The sequence below is a fragment of the Pseudochaenichthys georgianus genome, chromosome 20 (genome assembly GCF_902827115.2).
Source record: "Pseudochaenichthys georgianus chromosome 20, fPseGeo1.2, whole genome shotgun sequence".
NCBI classification, from domain to species: Eukaryota; Metazoa; Chordata; class Actinopteri; order Perciformes; family Channichthyidae; genus Pseudochaenichthys; species Pseudochaenichthys georgianus.
Window position 1 is genome coordinate 21,979,379 of NC_047522.1, and position 17,918 is coordinate 21,997,296.

The 17,918-nt window shown below is 44.7% G+C and overlaps 2 protein-coding genes across 3 annotated transcripts; one reads left to right on the forward strand and one right to left on the reverse strand.

Annotated features, from left to right (window-relative positions):
• Window positions 1-1,103: 1,103 nt before the first annotated feature.
• Window positions 1,104-10,466, reverse strand: LOC117465595 (protein shisa-2). The gene is made up of 2 exons (XM_034108495.2): window positions 9,535-10,466; window positions 1,104-2,837 (listed from the first exon to the last, which is right to left on the reverse strand). Exons 1-2 carry the CDS (start codon window positions 9,836-9,838, stop codon window positions 2,275-2,277), a joined length of 867 nt encoding a protein of 288 aa, XP_033964386.1. The 5' UTR covers window positions 9,839-10,466; the 3' UTR covers window positions 1,104-2,274.
• Window positions 10,467-11,878: 1,412 nt separating this feature from the next.
• On the forward strand, window positions 11,879-17,512 carry spice1 (spindle and centriole associated protein 1). 2 transcript variants are annotated; one of them, XM_034108916.1, is made up of 17 exons: window positions 11,879-12,003; window positions 12,422-12,520; window positions 12,601-12,648; window positions 12,746-12,886; window positions 12,971-13,073; window positions 13,574-13,692; window positions 13,870-13,958; window positions 14,082-14,224; window positions 14,309-14,431; window positions 14,618-14,892; window positions 15,370-15,498; window positions 15,576-15,825; window positions 15,908-15,990; window positions 16,825-17,008; window positions 17,089-17,146; window positions 17,230-17,293; window positions 17,373-17,512. In XM_034108916.1, the coding sequence occupies exons 2-17, from the start codon at window positions 12,422-12,424 to the stop codon at window positions 17,427-17,429; spliced, it is 1,965 nt and encodes a 654-aa protein (XP_033964807.1). In that variant the 5' UTR covers window positions 11,879-12,003; the 3' UTR covers window positions 17,430-17,512. The 2 variants fall into 2 exon arrangements, with proteins under 2 accessions (XP_033964807.1, XP_071063009.1); XM_071206908.1 differs by lacking the exon at window positions 11,879-12,003 and adding an exon at window positions 12,177-12,227.
• The last annotated feature ends 406 nt before the right edge of the window (window positions 17,513-17,918 follow it).

A 17,918-nucleotide genomic window follows, 5' to 3' on the forward strand; every position in this document is an offset into this window, starting at 1 on the left:
GTGTGTGTTTTTATTCAGACTCTGGCTTCATAAAGTCTGCAGCTCAGACTCCTATTGTAAACTCAGAAATGTTGAGTACACCAAAGTGTTATGTTAGAAATGTTTAGTACGGGTCCCCAGCATATACAAACTACCGGATGCTAACCTGCAAATGTTGGGCAAAAAAATTGTCCACAGTTAAGGTTATACTTTTCATCTTGTGCTCTCAATATCCAATGGTTGCAACACTACTCATAATCCCACAGAGAGTGCAGATATAGACACTTTTTGGTTAAAACTTAAATGTCTGTATCCTGAAAATGTCAGAAATGGACCCAGCATCCCCAATAACCCCCAAAACCACACCAAAATTGACTAAATCGGCCAAGCCATTTTTAACTGCATAGGCTATAATGCAATTTAAATCTAATTGGCGCAACTTTATCTAATTGTGCAAATTGCCCAAAATATGCAAGTTAGCATCAGGCAGTTTATATGTGCTGGGGACCCCTAAACTTTGTGGTACAATGCCGGCAAGTAGACTAGCCGGTTAGAGGGAGAAAAGGCTTGATTTGACATGAGATGTTTGATTTCAAGCCTGTCCCACGCTCCGTCTCAAAGCTCCTGAGAGTCACCGCAGACAGAGCATTAGACGATTAATACCCCTCTTTCCCACCCACCTTCCTGGACGAGGCCCAGCCCAAACTGTTACAGCTGCTCCCGTATGGAGAATCCATCGAGCCGTTTCTGCTTTTCAACTCCTCCCCTGTGACCCCTTTTTCCACATTATCCTGCAGGAGGCTCCCAGAGCTGCACCTCCTCAGGGTCGTAGCTTTGAAAGCGGCCATTGTTGTGTGTTATTGTTCTTCCTCCTCTGTGTGTGATGGTAGACAGGTATCCACTGTGGGTGGTAGAGCTGTGTGTGAATGTGCGTAATGAGTGTTTCTGATAGCTTAACCGTGAAGTTGTTTGTGTTTCAAGAGGATTAAGAGTGTGAGACAGTTCTTTGTGCAAAACCCATTCACCTCACAGATGTGTCTCTTTGTTAACCAAGTGTGTGTATGTAAATCTCATGTACTCCAAACAAAGCCTTCCCTGATATATGCTTACGCTCAACACACTGGTTTCTGTTTAAAAGTTGTTTATTTTTTGGATCAAAATGGACCACTTTTCATACATCTGTCGGTAGTGAGTTACAGACTTTGTGCTCGGCGGTACAGATGTACAGTTTCAGTACTTTGGGACATCTCAGGCTGAAGCTCGGTGGAGCAGCACATTCCTCATGCTGCATGTTACTGAATGACCTGTTAGCTGTACAACAGAGGAAAACAGACTTATTTTTCTTGGATTAAAAAGCCCAAAACGTGCCATTTCTGTGGTGTTTCTTAAGTGGGAAATAATGAGTCAGAGCTGCCCTTGCCCTCGGCTAACGCACTGAACTGTGGCAGTGTTAAATACACACGCGCACACACGCGCACACACACACACACACACGAGTAGTGAAGAGGGCCGTTTTCAATGTATAATTAACCTGCCTCTCACTTTTAAGGTACATTAACAGCGCGTCTTGGCTGGATATTTAAATGTTCTATGTTTCCGCTCCGGGTTGTGAGGTTTTTGGGGGTTTATTTGGGGGGGGTTGTATGGCAGGGTGGAGCGTCACAGTCTGCGTCCTGTGTTCACTTCATTACAGTTTAAAGGGTCTGCAGGGAGAGGGACGGCGACTGCCTTTCACATTACACCACCTGCATTTCCCATTACACACAGTTCACTCAGTTACTCACACGACCACATCCCTCCACACTTCCCACTAACTCACACATACAGTACAATCATCTCTGCACACGTTCCACACAAACAAACACACTGCACGTATGAGCCGTTCACAAGTGCAGATGGCATGAAAACAGCATGTGGTCATAACTTGTTTTTGCTTCTACTGTGTATCCACTTTTCATTCATTTCGCTGCTATAAATCATCCAGTCATCACTCATTCCCACTCTCACTCTCGCACAGATTTATTTGAGTGAGCCGTGCACGGTCCCCCACCTGGGCTGTAAATCCTCCTTTATGCAGTTTTGTCTTTGCATCGAGACAGACAATTGTTTATGCATCCATCATCTTAGTCAGGAGATCACATGACACTAAACAGATACACAAAACACACAACGGAGAGGCGGGCCTGCAGCCAGCAACAGCTTCACCAGTCCTTCAGTTTCTTTTCCACTGTAAAAGTCTCTGGCGCGGCCCCCCCTCACAGGTTCAACTTCACAACAAAGTGGTCCGCAGTCTCGTCACACAGTCACTGCAGGGTATTTCTGGTCATTGACAATACACCCCATGTTGGGAGGGGGGCAGGGGGACTGCAGGGGTCTGTACCCCCCCTGAGTGGGGTCCATGAAGGTGGCGGCCGGGTGGGCATACCCGATGTACTGCGGGTGCAGAAACTGTCCCTGGTGGGGCATGATCTGCGTGGCCTGCTGGCAGTTGAGCATGGAGAAGTTGGTGGGCATGTTGACGAAGACGCCGGCGTCGGGGGGGAGGCAGCAGGAGGCCTGGGCCCTCATCATCTGAGGGGGGTTCTGTCGGGGGGCGGTGGGGGGGGCGGAGGAGCTGGAGGACGTGGCTGTGCTGGACTGACGGGACGAGGAACCCCTGGAGGTCCCGGCGCTGGACATCATAGGGATGGTTTCCAGGAGGCGCCCCCCACCGCCGGACCCCCCCCCTGAGGCTCCGCCTGATGAGAGCTCCTGTTTGGGGCGCAGGCAGCGGCAGCAGCACACGGCCACCACGGAGCCCACCAGGATGAACGCCACGAACACGGAGCCCACGATCAGGAACGGCACGTAGATGGGCACTGCAGGGAGAAGAGAGGACACGTTAAAATATGGAAGTCATATTTTAAAGTACAATATAGTCTGTTTGTCAGCTCATAGAGTCCTGTTGTGAACCCGGAAATGTTGAGCACACCAAAGTTTCATGATAGAAATGTCCAGCACAGAGAAACTGCCGGATGTTTCTTTGCATATGTTGGGCAATTTGCACAATTAGCACAAGTTGCATTAATCATCATGCAGACTAAAGTGGCTTGGCCGATTTGGATGATCTCTGAGTGGTTTTGGTGGTTCACCATCCATTTCTGACATTTACAGGATCAAAAATGGCCGTTCTTATTTCTACCCCCGTTGGGCTGATGCATTTTGGGACGATTTCACAGTTTAAACTAAAAACTGCCATCTTTGATCCTGAAAATGTTCGAAATGATACGCCAAAAACCACACCACAATTGTCCAAATTGGCCAAGTCATTTTTAAATCTATCTAAACTTCAAAGCACCACACACACTTGTCTTGCTTCCCTGCACATTAAGCTACATGTGAGAGCAGATTTGGTGAGACAGTGAAACAAAAGAGTGAGCAGAGAGGAGTGTTCGGACTCGGTCTTGCACAGGGACCGAGTCCCCAGGGTGTCCCGGGCTCTCGTTAGCAGTTATTAACTTTGTTTTGATCTGTTTTAATCCTGAGCACCCTGCTGTGTCGCCAGCCCTGACCCTGCAGACCTCTGTGTGTGTGTGTGTGTGTGTGTGTGTGTGTGTGTGTGTGTGTGTGTGTGTGTGTGTGTGTGTGTGTGTGTGTGTGTGTGTGTGTGTGTGTGTGTGTGTGTGTGTGTGTGTGTGTGGTGTGTGTGTGTGTGTGTGTGTGTGTGTGTGTGTGTGTGTGTGTGTGTGTGTGTGTGTGTGTGTGTGAGAATGACATTCTTAAGCCCGGCTGCCAGCAAATATTTGTGACCCTCCTTTTTTTTCTCAGTCTATTTCCGAGCGAACCTTTGAAGATAGGTTGAACTACAGTCCTTGGCTCCTGCTTGAAGAAAGGTATTAAGGCTGGTTTAATGTAGCTGCATCAGACCTTTTAAATCAAAGGGCTAAGCCAATTTCATCTCCCTGACTTTTTGTTTAAAAAAGCGAATCAGACTGGTAAGACAGTCCTCACCAATCAGTCTGCTTCGCTGGCTCAAATAGCTGAGGCATTACTTAACAGACACACATCTCGTTAAATGTCTGTAGATTGACTAAAGTGAGCCGCAGAAGCTCCGCCTTGAAACATGATCAACAATAACTCTCCTTACGAAGAAATCAGTTGTCCTTCTCCTTTCACCTCTTGGCTGCACTGTGAAGCGTTTCCTGGCCGAAACAGGGTGACGCCACTTTCCTTATTCCCATGCACACACCTTACAAACACAATAACGACCATGTTACAGTAGAATTGATTAGTTTTGTTGTATTGTTCCCACAGGGTGTAGTTATGTTCCGCTCTGAATGTGCCTATGAGTTATGAGGTGTAACTGTAAGCCGAAGAAAGAGAGGTGGCAACTGGCTCCGGTTTCTCTTTGTCTCTTTGAAATGCATCCAGGCGGCCTTGAGAAACGTTTCGAAATGCTCATCAAAAGTAGCGGCGTATTAAAGGGATTACTGCGGGAAACCTGTGAAGAGCTCGGGACATTGAAGGGCTCAGGCGGTAAGTCCAGGTGACAAAAGACACAGGCCAGCAGCACTCTGGGACATGAAACAAACCAGGACCTCGAGCCTTTTGCTTTTAACAAGGAGCACTGCTCACTTCAGAGGTTAATGCGCCTCACAGCTATAATAAACACGTCTTAACAGGAACTCTGTCATGGCTACATATGTTTAAATTAAAGAGGCGGTGGTGGTTCTCCCTCCCCTGTAGTGTGTTATATACAGTAGGGGTTAGTGCATGTAAATGGTCTGCAAAGGCTACAATCCCAGAGTTCCACATCAGATCATCACTCTGCTATTGGGTAGCGCTCCAACACATTGTACGTTTTAAAGGGGCGGGACATCTCTAAGCGGTTGACCAATCACAACAGAGCCGGCGAGCTAACCAATCAGAGCAGACTGGGCTCTGGTTTCAGACAGAGGGTGAAAAGAGGTGCTGCAGCACAGGCAGTATGAGAACAATAAAGAGCTTGTTGAACATTAAAGCATGGAGACATGTAGAGACACTACATACTGATATACACCTGAACATCAGCAGGAGAGGACTCTTTAAAGTAGAGACACTACATACTGATATACACCTGAACATCAGCAGGAGAGGACTCTTTAAAGTAGAGACACTACATACTGATATACACCTGAACATCAGCAGGAGAGGACTCTTTAAAGTAGAGACACTACATACTGATATACACCTGAACATCAGCAGGAGAGGACTCTTTAAAGTAGAGACACTACATACTGATATACACCTAACATCATCAGGAGAGGACTCTTTAAAGTAGAGACACTACATACTGATATACACCTGAACATCAGCAGGAGAGGACTCTTTAAAGTAGAGACACTACATACTGATATACACCTGAACATCAGCAGGAGAGGACTCTTTAAAGTAGAGACACTACATACTGATATACACCTGAACATCATCAGGAGAGGACTCTTTAAAGTAGAGACACTACATACTGATATACACCTGAACATCAGCAGGAGAGGACTCTTTAAAGTAGAGACACTACATACTGATATACACCTGAACATCAGCAGGAGAGGACTCTTTAAAGTAGAGACACTACATACTGATATACACCTGAGCATCAGCAGGAGAGGACTCTTTAAAGTAGAGACACTACATACTGATGTACACCTGAACATCAGCAGGAGAGGACTCTTTAAAGTAGAGACGCTACATACTGATATACACCTGAACATCAGCAGGAGAGAACTCTTTAAAGTAGAGACACTACATACTGATAAACACCTGGACATCAGCAGGAGAGGACTCTTTAAAGTAGAGACACTACATACTGATATACACCTGAATATCAGCAGGAGAGGACTCTTTAAAGTAGAGACACTACATACTGATATACACCTGAACATCAGCAGGAGAGGACTCTTTAAAGTAGAGACACTACATACTGATATACACCTGAACATCAGCAGGATAGGACTCTTTAAAATAGAGACACTACATACTGATATACACCTGAACATCAGCAGGAGAGGACTCTTTAAAGTAGAGACACTACATACTGATATACACCTGAACATCAGCAGGAGAGGACTCTTTAAAGTAGAGACACTACATACTGATATACACCTGAACATCAGCAGGAGAGGACTCTTTAAAGCAGAGACACTAAATACTGATATACACCTGAACATCAGCAGGAGAGGACTCTTTAAAGTGCAGTAATGTCTGCCTTCTTCCTCTGCACTTATATGGTCTCCACCTCTCTGCTTTCACTCCCTTTTTCTCCATGGCTGCTGAGGATTAGTAATCACAAAAACTTTGACTTCATCCCTACTTTTAACTGCAGAGCTCCGTTCCAGAACTCTGTACGGTAAATCAGTTGCCGGGGGAGGAAGAGGGCTGATTAGAGGCACGCAAACAGAGTGCTCCGATACAGAACTCCTATCACAAGCAACATCTATGACTGAAAGCCTAAAGATCAAATGAATCATTAGACGGATCGTAAGGGTCACCAGATTAACATGGGAACAAGGAAAGAAGTGGGAATTGCAGATATTTGGATTGAAATCAAAGCCATGCACATATTCAAATGATTTAATTAAGAAACATGGAGAGTTATTGCATCTCGTTTTATGATGAGGTGTTATGGAGAGCCGTGCCGCTAAAAAGGTTCACAACTTAATTTAAAAACGAATGTGTGTACTTTCACCCTGTTGTGAGTTTAAGTATGCTGGGAAGAGGAACTTCCTCTGGGGGGAACACAAGGATTTCAGCCTTTGCAGACCATGTACATTACATTACATGTTACTTGTTAGTCGCTTTTATCCAACGCGACTTACATACTCAATACTGTGGACAATCCCCACATAGCACTTTGGGGTGAAGTGCCTCAGGGACACAACGACATGCAGTGGGGTTTGAACCTGTGCCCCCCTGGCTCTACCCACTGCGCCACACGCCTCATGCACTAACACCTATACAACACACTGTTGGGAAACCCCCCAAAAGCATAATAGGGCCTCTTTGATATGTAACAATGTATTGCTCTTTATAAGCTTTTAGCCTATTGTGTTTTATGTAAATACTAACTAGCTTTCAAAGAATTGTAGTAAACTTGAATGTGTAATGAAGTCTAAAGCAGCATACAATGCCAAGTTTAAAACGGTACGCTGAGTAAATGTTCTTCACACCGCTCAGAGTGCACTGAGTGAACCAAGACAACTGTTCCAACTTTTAAAAAAGCCTTGCATTTCCTCGGCTCGGCTAATGTGTGATGTTCTCATTCTGTGCCCACAGTAGTTAAACCCGGCCATTGTTCCCCGTCACTCCTCCACACCTGTCGCTGCAGTTGAGCTGTGGCAGCCACGGCTCGGTAACCCACCCCCCTCTTAAGCTCTTGTTTTGGGCACAGTCTTTGTGGCCGGACTCTCCCTCGGATATCCCACGGGCGTTCTCCTGTTCCTAAACACCATATGTTCCTCCATGTTGAGCACATTAATAATTTCCTGTCTGTTATCCGTAGACGTTTCTCTGTGTATCTTTCCCGGGTGATTAATAGCCTATGCAATTTTGTTTTTTGTGAGGAGAAAAGCTGCTTGTCTTTAAGTTATTTTGGCTGCAGGCCACTGGAGGAAATGTATATACCTCTTCCTGCACTGATAAGGCCTGATTGTCACAGCAAAGGACAGATTATAGCTGGAGGTCCAAAAGAGGGCCCGATATCCTCCAGGGAAACACGAAGCCGGCCTGGGTCTCCGTCGCTCTGATGTTTGCTCTTTTTTTAAATCTTTTTGTTGATCTTTTATTCAAGATATGATGCCGCTTCCAGAGGCTTCGTGGGAGATTAACTTGTGGGAATGTACGCATAAGGAATGGGGAGGAAGCATTTTAATCTAATACACTATACATTGAAAGTATTACATTTCAGAGGTGGGAAGTAACTAAGTACATTTACTCAAGTACAATTTTGAGGTACTACTTTATATAAGTATTTCCTTTCTATGCTACTTTTTACTTCTTCTCCACTACATTTAAAAAGGGACATCATGTAATTTTACTCCACTACAATTATTTAGCAGCTTTAGCTACTTTTAACAAAATGAAGTAGACTAAATATTTTAGTCACAAAAAGAGTCAAATGATTTAAATATTTTACAAAAACTCAGATTTGTTACTTGTAATGAAGTATTTTGACAATAAGGTATTGGTACTTGTACTCGAGTTAAGCATGTGAATACTTCTTCCACTACTGTGTCTTGTCTGAAGCAGGTGTGAAGTCCGGAAAATCCCACAGACCCCAGAGAGTCTGCAGTGTGTGTGTGCGTGTGTGTGTGTGTGTGTGTGTGTGTGTGTGTGTGTGTGTGTGTGTGTGTGTGTGTGTGTGTGTGTGTGTGTGTGTGTGTGTGTGTGAGAGGGGGGGGGGTTCAGGAGCAGAGGGACTCCTCGATCCTGGAAGGAAATTATACATAACGTGATTTGTGTTTTTTATGAGCGGAGCTGTCAGCGCCTCTGATGAACCACTGTCCAAGATCCGGTCAAGTCCAAACTTGATCCCCGTGGGGACGGAGGGGTCTGCGCCCGGCCCCTCTTGCACTGTTTCAGGCCAGAACAAACACGGCTATTTATAAGTGCAGCCCGGTGCAGTTTGTCATTTGTGAGTGCAGTTTAACTTTAGCAGTCTGCTGCTGTGTCCTGTGCAGCTGTCAGGACGGCAGCAGATGAGCCTTTTAACGGGGGAGACACTGAGGGACAGTTGGCTTCATGAGGGGAAACCCAATAGGTCTGAAATGTACAATATCAGTCATTGCAGTCATTTACTATCAGTTGACTCACTTCCAACTTCATTCTTTTTGCAATAAAACAAAGGTTTGGCTGAGATTACATTTTGATTTGTTTTCAAGTTATACGTTTTACTTATGAGATGACATTTTCTTGAGTTTTATTTCCTCTCAAACTCTTATTTTTGCGTGATACTGAAGAAGTGTTGCTTGATCTTAATGGCACCAACTTGATTCCATCAGATTAACACTGCACTCACCCCTGGGCTGAAGCAACAGCTCAATCAGTCTCAGTGCTACTGACATAAATCACAGTGAAGACAGTCTGCAAGGGTTATGCATATAAGGATTAGTGGGCTTTTAAAGTGCCAAAACCCACTCCTAATCCTCCAAATTACAGATTTTAAGCAACATTCTTTTATGTTAATCTCTCTTTTGTAGTGTCTTTTGGATTGTGTTACAAGCTACCCTGCAGTACAGTCATTACAACTAGCTGCACCTTTACCAGCTCTAACACTTTAATGATCAATAATTATAAAACATATCATATTATTCTGAAATGGACCAATCTGCACAATGACTACTTTTGGTACTTTAAGTATATTGTAATGCCATTACTTGTCGACTTTTACTTGAGTAACATTTTTAATGCAGGACTTTTACTTGTAACAGAGTATTCATACACTTGGGTATTCTACTTTTTCTTAAGTACAAGATCAGAGTACTTCTCCCACCTCTGATCATGGTAGGAGTTGCTGAAACAGTAGAAGTTATGGATAAATACCTGCAGCGTTGTCCTTGTCCTCCTTAGACCCGGGCCCGGGCTCCACAGCCTGCCGGTCGTTGTCACAGCTCCCCTGATCCAGCCGCGCCTCGGTGCTGGAGCAGCAGTAGCGAAGCTCACATTTCCCGCAGCAGATGATAGCATCATGTGCATCGATCTTCTCCGGACACTGGAACCCTTCCTTCCACGCGCCCTCGGAGTCGTGCCAGCCGTGGCAATACTCCCCGCTGGCTTTCACGTTGATAATAACCAGGAGTAGGGTCACAATCGCGGTGACAGACATCGGGAAACTTCCCCTCCTCATCCTCAGGACGCACGCTGTTGCGCACAGAAAGAGACAGAGAGGCTTTCACTCCCCGCGTGTAACCCGGTGAGGGGAGAGATATGGAGGGTCGGTGCAATACAGGGAGAAGTAGGGATGAAGTGAGGGAGGAATAAACCACTTAGAAGCTGTCATTTGTTAGAGGAATCCCGTGCGTAAAATGTGCGTAAATTTAGATCCAACGTCTCCAAAAGTGGGTCTGCAGTGTGGGTGATTATCCAAGAGTTGTAGAAAACAAAAACACGATGGGAAATTACATTAAAGATGCTCTTAGTTTAAGTAATACTCCAGTTGTCTTGAATCAAGCTTAGAGAAGCTAAATTATCTCTGGCACCGCAGAGAGGCTGCTCATGTCTCCAAACTTTTCAAATGGCTTTCCACAGGGATGCAGAGAATACAACACTTGTAGCCTGATCCATGCCGCTGTCACCCCTGAGACCCCTCACCGCCAAACCCCTTGCGTAACGACAAGATTTCCAAACTTTTGTGGCTCAGTCCGCATTGTTGGGCGTCAGAAGAGAGCCAGTCTGGTCCGGGTCAGTGTAGCCCGGTTGAACTAAAGCGCGCAGAGACTATCCAACTGTGCGTCAGAGTGAGAGGGGTGTGGAGGAAGCCATGACGCCGATACACAACCTCTTTAATCAAGTTACTCATCCTAGGAACTACCAGTGCTAAGATGCATGAGTAAAATACTACTTCCGGTAGAAACCTATAAAATAAAAGTCTAATAAATGTGCTTGTTGCAACTTTATAGGCTACTTGAGTGAAGTTAGATGATTTAAAAATACTCATGTATTCAACTTGTTTTAGCACAATAATTTCTATCAAGCTAAGAATTGTTGGATCTTTTTTTCTACTTCCAGATCTGCTTCTGAATGTTTTATTCTGGCTAAAATAGCTATCAATTATGAATGAATTAGCTGCTAATCACATGTATGTGTCCCTGTCCATGCATGCCCTTCTTCTTCATGCTAAACTTTGCAATTAACCACTTTTTGTATTGCTATGTTGTGCTTTTATTTTACTTACTTCATTTCCGGTTGCTTGTTAATGTTCACTTGGTGCTGCTTCTCTCATTACTTCACCCGAGATTTTCTTGAAACACATGCCTCAAAGTTCCTTTAAAGCTCACCTGGCTTACTTTGGTTTGAGTTTTGTTGGTTAGTTTTCTCATGGTGGAAAACCGCTGAGAGTTTTTTACACTTTGCTCCCGAAGGTTTCCCTGCTCTGTACTCACTAACAGGGATTTACTTGGTGAGACCGCCATCTACTGGAGTTTCCAGTTACTCACCCCTTTGCAAACATCTCCTAACATCGGATACACTTGATACCATTACACAATAAGTATATAAATGCTAGGTGTTCCAATATAATCATGAATATATATTTAAAGAATATTAGTACCGAGTGGGTTAATATATATATATATATAGGTCTATATTAAGTTATTTTGGAGGAAGCTTGAGTATTAATGTCAGATAATTTTACTTTACTTTTGTTCCTCTTCTTTGATAACTAACTAATCTAATATCTCTTATCAACAACTTAAACAAAAGTAAATGGCAATGCATCTGTGTTAAAACACATTAATAAAAGGTATAGGATAATAATAACAACACACAGGCAGGCTCATTCTACTTTATAGGGTTTCACTTCTGATATATTTAGCTAATACTAAGTCTAATTGCAGGAAGAAAAAAATCTACTTTAATTGACTTTTTTACATTGTGGTATTACATTCTTCTTAGCAACATTTAAAGCCGTTAGCACCACTCAAACAGCTAGCTACAACATTAAAATGCTGACTAAACGTTGTGTATTAGTAATAATAACTACATAATATAACACTTATTAATACTAAATCTGTTTTACTGCATGATGTATACTTTTATTTTCTATACTTACTTAATTACTCTGAGGATTCCTCTTCAACCGCTTATCCTACTGGCTCAACCAAACTACGTTACCCACAATGCTCTGCCCTGAAGCGGTGTCCCTAGCAACAGGAAGTGGCGCGCACTGTTGAAAAACTGTCACAAAACCAACCGAAGATAGTTTGATGCTGTTCAGAGTTTAGTGTTGTTGTAAAGTTATACACAACCTAAAGCTCCATAAATACGACTAACAGTGGCTTGGTATCGTGAAACGTAAGTGTTGTTTCAATGTTTGTCTAGCTTTGTATGAAATTATCAGCTAAAGGTGAGGAAAGCTTCGTGTGGAGAACCTGTGTAAACAGATAGCTAACTGTTACTGATGAACACAGATCTGCAGCTAGTCACATGTGCTGTGCATTAAGCTAAGTGTGTACACGTCTACTATGCGAAGGACTAATCTTCAGAGGTGGAAGAAGTACTCAGATGTTTTTACTTAGGTAAAGGTAGAAGTACCAGAGAAAAGTCCTGCAAACAAAATGTAACTCAAGTAAAAGAAGACAAATATTAGCATCAAAATGTACTTCAAGTTACACAAGTTAAAGTACTCATTAAAACACGTCCCTCAAAACAATACTTGGGTGAATGCACTTAGTTATTTACACCTCTGCTAATCTTCATATTGTGTGAGCAGATGTCGTTTATGAGAGCTGGGCGTCCACAACAACACAGCAAAGGAAAAAGGCCTGTTCGCCCTCCCAAGAAGGCAGCCCCTCCGAAAAGAGACTGGGTGGTGAGTACAGACATCTGCTGGACAATTACACAATGCATGTATTGAATGTGATGAAGTATTGACAGCCCTCTCTCTTTCAGAGCACTGTCAATGACCTGTCTGTGCACAAGCTATCTCCTGCAGAGCTGGTAAGGTGTTAGTGTGTCTATAACATATTATTATCGTACTCAAACCGCACATATTTCCAACCTAATTTGCTCGTCTGTGTGATCTCTTCTGCTACAGAGCCATCGCCATGAGATCCACAAGTCCCACAACAAGGTGGCGGCTCAGTGGGATCTGAGAGAGAAAGCCCTACAGCGGCGTCTCAGACACGTGGGGAGCCCGGCACCGCTCGACAACGCCAGCCTCAACATCATCAGGGAGGTGTGTGTGACGAGGATTTACCCGTTACTGTTAGTGTCTTTTGTCCCTTACTTAACGTGTGTGTGGTGTGTTTGACTGCTGCAGGTGTTCTCAGACCAGCTGCTGCTCCAGGACGTTCTGGCTCGCTCCGACAGAGCCATGGCTGTGGTCAAAGACTTGTTTGGAGATGCTCCACGCAGGCAGACTGGTACAAAGCTTCCCATTCACTCTGTTGTAGCTTAAGTTACGTATTAAGTGTGAATCTGCCTCACATGTTCACTGTTTTTAGACACAACCAATTCAAGATATTTGGTTTCTCTGATCATTCCATGTACCGTACTTTCCGGACTATAAAGCGCACCTGCATATAAGCCGCAGCAGCTAAATTGTCCGTCTGTCTTGCTCTCGTTCGGTCTCTCGGTTCCACTTTTACTTTGGCGCGACCTGTCTCACTCTTTTCCGGCCTCCGACTTTTCCTGCTGGAGCCCGCCGCTTAAAGGTGGCGGGCGCGGACCGGTCATAGAGCCCATAGAGTTAAAGGTGGTTAATTTTACCTGTAAAACCCATAGATTTAGGAGGTTCCCTAGTGGCCGTTAGCTGTACAAAGAAAATGGGGGAAAAAGTCGCCGCTTATAGTCCGAAAAGTACGGTACATTCTCTTCAGTATTTCCTCCTGAGATTTTACTTGAGGTTCGTGTACTTCCTCAGGTCATCCCAGTGTGACGATGGCTCCAAACTGCGGACCTGACTCAGGACTTCCTGTTCTACAAAGACCAGATCCTCCGACCCAGCTGTCCCTGCTCAGCCAGTCTATGATGGACCAACAGGTGTGGCAAGATAATGTCATGTGTGTGTTTTTCATCAGCTATTATCTATTTATGTTTCATTTACTTTTAAAAAGATATGTAATGCAAGTCTGTGTCTTTTAACACCCTAGTTTTACCTTCCTGGGTAAATGTTGGTTTATATGAATATGTTTGCATGTGTATAATGTTTTTTTACAGGCTCTTAATGAATTTGAAGCTTCAGAGGAAGACTACAGCGATGAAGAAACAGGTCCCACTTCCAGATCAGAGTATCATGTGATCAGAAGGTGCTTATACCTGTCGAACATTACGCAATCTGAGACATGAAACTGATTTGTGTACAGGGGGAAATATAATATTTTAGATCTTGTTGACACCACTTCATTGCTTGTCATTATTTCCTGTTACAGGTCCAATGTAAGTCAAATGAAGGCGGAGTCTCGGGGTAAAGGGAAACAGCGACAAAAAGCCCATCGTCCCAACTCGGAGCAGGCAGACCAGGATAGTGCTCCTGTGACCCCCTGCACTTCAGACAGAGCTCCAGGACATGCAGGTAGGACGAAAAGACGAGGACAATTGTTAAAAATGTATGTAAAAAAAAATAGTCCACATAGAAACGTATCCCGCCTCGTTTCAGCTCTCAACGCCACGGTGGCTGTTCAGCGTTTCCGGTCCAGACGGAGCCAATCGGAGGAAGCCAGGGAGGAACCGTCAGTGCTGGTGTCTCAAGTCCTGAACCCTGAGCATCTAAACCAGTCAGGTAATGACAGGAAGCTATATTCTAATGTTTCTTTCATACCTAGGAACAGCAGGAAACAACCCCAAAAACATTGTATATGACCGTTAGAGAGGACCAGCGACGGGTGCACGTTGTAAAAAGGTGCCGTAAATGTTCCAGCATATAAACTGATAAAAAATGAGTGTTTTTTCTGTATGTTTCTTCCAGGCATGACCAACAGTCGCCCCAGCAGGAACAGGAAGTGTGTCCCTCAGAGTTCACAGCTGGATGGTCCCTCTGTGGCCTCCCTCAGTGGGGACCAGTCCAGCCTGGGTCTGCTGCAGGGCATGCTGGGTCAGGTGGAGGCGGACCTGGACACTCTGAGTCCTGACACTGCACCCCCTGCAGCACATAGTCAGAAACCCCACGGAGCACAAGGCCTCACTGGGTTCTCCGTCGCCTTGGTCACTACCCTGGGACGTTTGGTGCACCTCCTCAAACAGGTGCAGCAATCCATTCACTCACATACACCCAGAATGCAGAATGTTATTGACTTTGAATGTTATTGACTTACATCTATCAATGTCTTTTAAAGGTTATTTTATTAGTTTTTGTCGATCTAATTGAGGGTCCAACGTTTTTTTTATAGTCTGTTAAAACACTGTACTATAATGTGCTTTGAGACTAAAGCTGTAATTAAAGGACCATACCAGTGTTTTAACCCCTGCATTACAAACCCATTTGGTACATTTGACATTTTGTGAAGCATTGTGTGAAGCTATCTTCCCTACCTCCCAAGCAGCCTGCAATTCATTTCACTTAACTTGTTCCATCGTTACTTCATCAGTGCGCCGTGTTGAGTGCTTTTCACATGAATCTGCTACTGTCCTCTCAGCGCCATTTGAATGAACAGAACCCTTTGGGGCGGATTTAAGCGATCTCTCTCCTTCCTGTTTGACACTGTGTCCGCTCATCCTCAGAGGGAAGAGGACGCTGGGGAAGATGCTCTGGAGAGGAGGAGACTGGAGGAGGAGCTGAGGGAGCAGCGGGGGCTGATCGATGCTCTCACTGCGGAGACGATGGCTCTGAGAGAGGAGGCCGCCCTGCAGGTGAGACACTCACGACCACGTGGTCTGAGATACCTTCAGTGTCCAGATTCAAACTGCTTCCTTTGTGTTGGACTCAGGCCGGGCTGCAGCAGCGCACAGAGGAGCTGGAGCAGAAGCTGGACACAGTGGTGTTGCTGATGGGGGGACTGGGACTACTGGAGGCTCCCATTGCCCCCCCGCAGGACTCTCATGTTATAGGTCCGTCTGTGACAGCTTGTCAGTCTGCACTAGTCGCTGAGCGAGATCCTCAACAACCATCAACCTCGGTTTATCCAGCTGTCCTGCTCTCCCCCTCTCCACAGAGAGACGAGTGGCGACACATTCCTGGTAACAGCTGGTTTCTGATTTAAGTCGTTTCATGTTCTTCCACCGTTTTGAGAAGCTTTGATCCCCTCCTCCCTCTTTCCAGAGAGTAGGACGTCAGGGCATTGCAGCACAGGGAGGAGGAGCCTAAGTGTCCAGGCAGCTGATGGAGAGCAACTGACCAATCAGGTGAGTCTATAAAGGATAATCGTATCTAATGCAAGTCTCCTTTCCATCCCCAGAGTAGAAATCATGCGTAGGTGGCAGAGCCTTTTCATTCCTCTCCTTTGGAATCGTCTACCATTTCAGACCCGCAAAGCTGTTGACTCCTTTAAAAGCAAACTCAAACCCCATCTCTTCGCATCGGTCTTCCCTGAAACTAGCTTCCATCACCAAGTTCCAGGCGGGCCGCGGGGTCTTAAAGTAGTAAAAGTTGATAAATCAATGTAACGAAAATTAAGGCTATTAAACGGCATTTTCCAAGGTATTGCATTCTGTAGCTTGTTTTCAATAAGTATGTAAATGGTCCAGAGAGGTTGTGTTCCACAGTCTGCCTGAATGTAGTCATGGCGTAGGTGTGCAGTGTGATTCTGTGTAGTTTATTGATGGCATCCCGTTGGGTTTGACGTCATCTGAACAGAACATCGCGCGCTCACTGCTTGATAGCGCGAAGGTCCGTTTACGCCGGTTGTTAAGCAACATCGTTATGGGGAAATGCAAGTCTGCGTCCAAATGGTTGGAAGAGAAGGAGGAAGGACAATCAATACTGTATATAGTCAATGTGAGGTAAAGTGTGTCGCCAAGGTAACCGGTTAAAACTCAAAGTGGCGATGAGGTCTTAAAATGTAAGGAAAAGGTCTTAAAAGGTCTGACATGTGACTTCAGGCCTCCTGCAGAGACCCTGAGCTTCCATCTACATGACCATCACTTCAGTCACATGCTTTTATCCCATGGCAATACCCTTTTTAGAAAGATCAGTTAACTTTGATCCTTTCTATAATGTTTTGTTTTTGTCCGGCTCAGGCAGCATCCCCCCCCCTGCCTGTGAGCAGAGTGGAGCAGCGCCTCCTGGAGCTGAACCGACAGAGCGCAGCAGCGAGGGGCCGCCTGCTGGAGCTCATCGACAAACAGAAGCAGAGTGTCTCAGCCAGAGTCTCTCCCTCCGACTCGCCCGTCCCTCCTTCCGCCTTCAGCCCACAGTCAGCCGGTAGAATAACTCGACACGTTCCTGTCCCTCTGTGTGACGCCCTGTCGGTGTGCAAAATAACTGTATCTTGTCATTTTCAGATGGAGGGGAGAGTCCAGAGAGCTCCATGCTGCTACAGAGAGGAGGTGTAGAGAGACGGTGAGTCAGCGTTTTAAATGAAAGTGATATGCGTTAACAGTTTGCGGGGATTCAGTTATTATTGTTATATTTCTTTGCTGCAGATCTGCTGGTTCTGAATTGTCTTCTCACAGTCTTGGAGTTGAAACAAAAGAGAGTAAAACACAGGTACACACACACACACACACACACACACACACCAAACTGTTCCACTTGTGTCTATAACTTATTTTCTTCTCCACAACAGATGGAGAAACGCAGAGAGAGGGAAGGCTGGTTTTCGTTGTCCGCTCATGTGACATGACGAGAAGAAGCGTATTTATTGAAGCTGATTTTAAACCTGTTTTTCATTATGTTGTCTTTGCATTAAATATGTTTTTTAATTACCTTTGTGTTTTTGTCAGCGTTGTTTCTATAACTGATCCAGAAATCTAAAACCACTGGAAGTTATTATCATGACTTGCCCCTTACCTGTATTCAGTGATGTCGTCTATTTGTATTCTTGCTTTTAGGATGTCTATCACCACCTGGCAAAGGGACTATCGGTGAAAACTAGCCTTTTGGCTAATTCAAGTACTTTTACATGTTTTTAATATGTTGATTTAAAGGTGGGGTTTGTAATTTATTTCAGAAACACTTGTTATATTCCATGGAATGCTCTTAACATCCCGATAGCAATGAATATATTAAATGCTTTGACAATAAATACATAATAACATGTCACCAGTGGAAGCCGTGGCGCTGTAAAAAGCACGACCAATCATCTGAGACGGCCCGGCTAAAGTAACTGGAT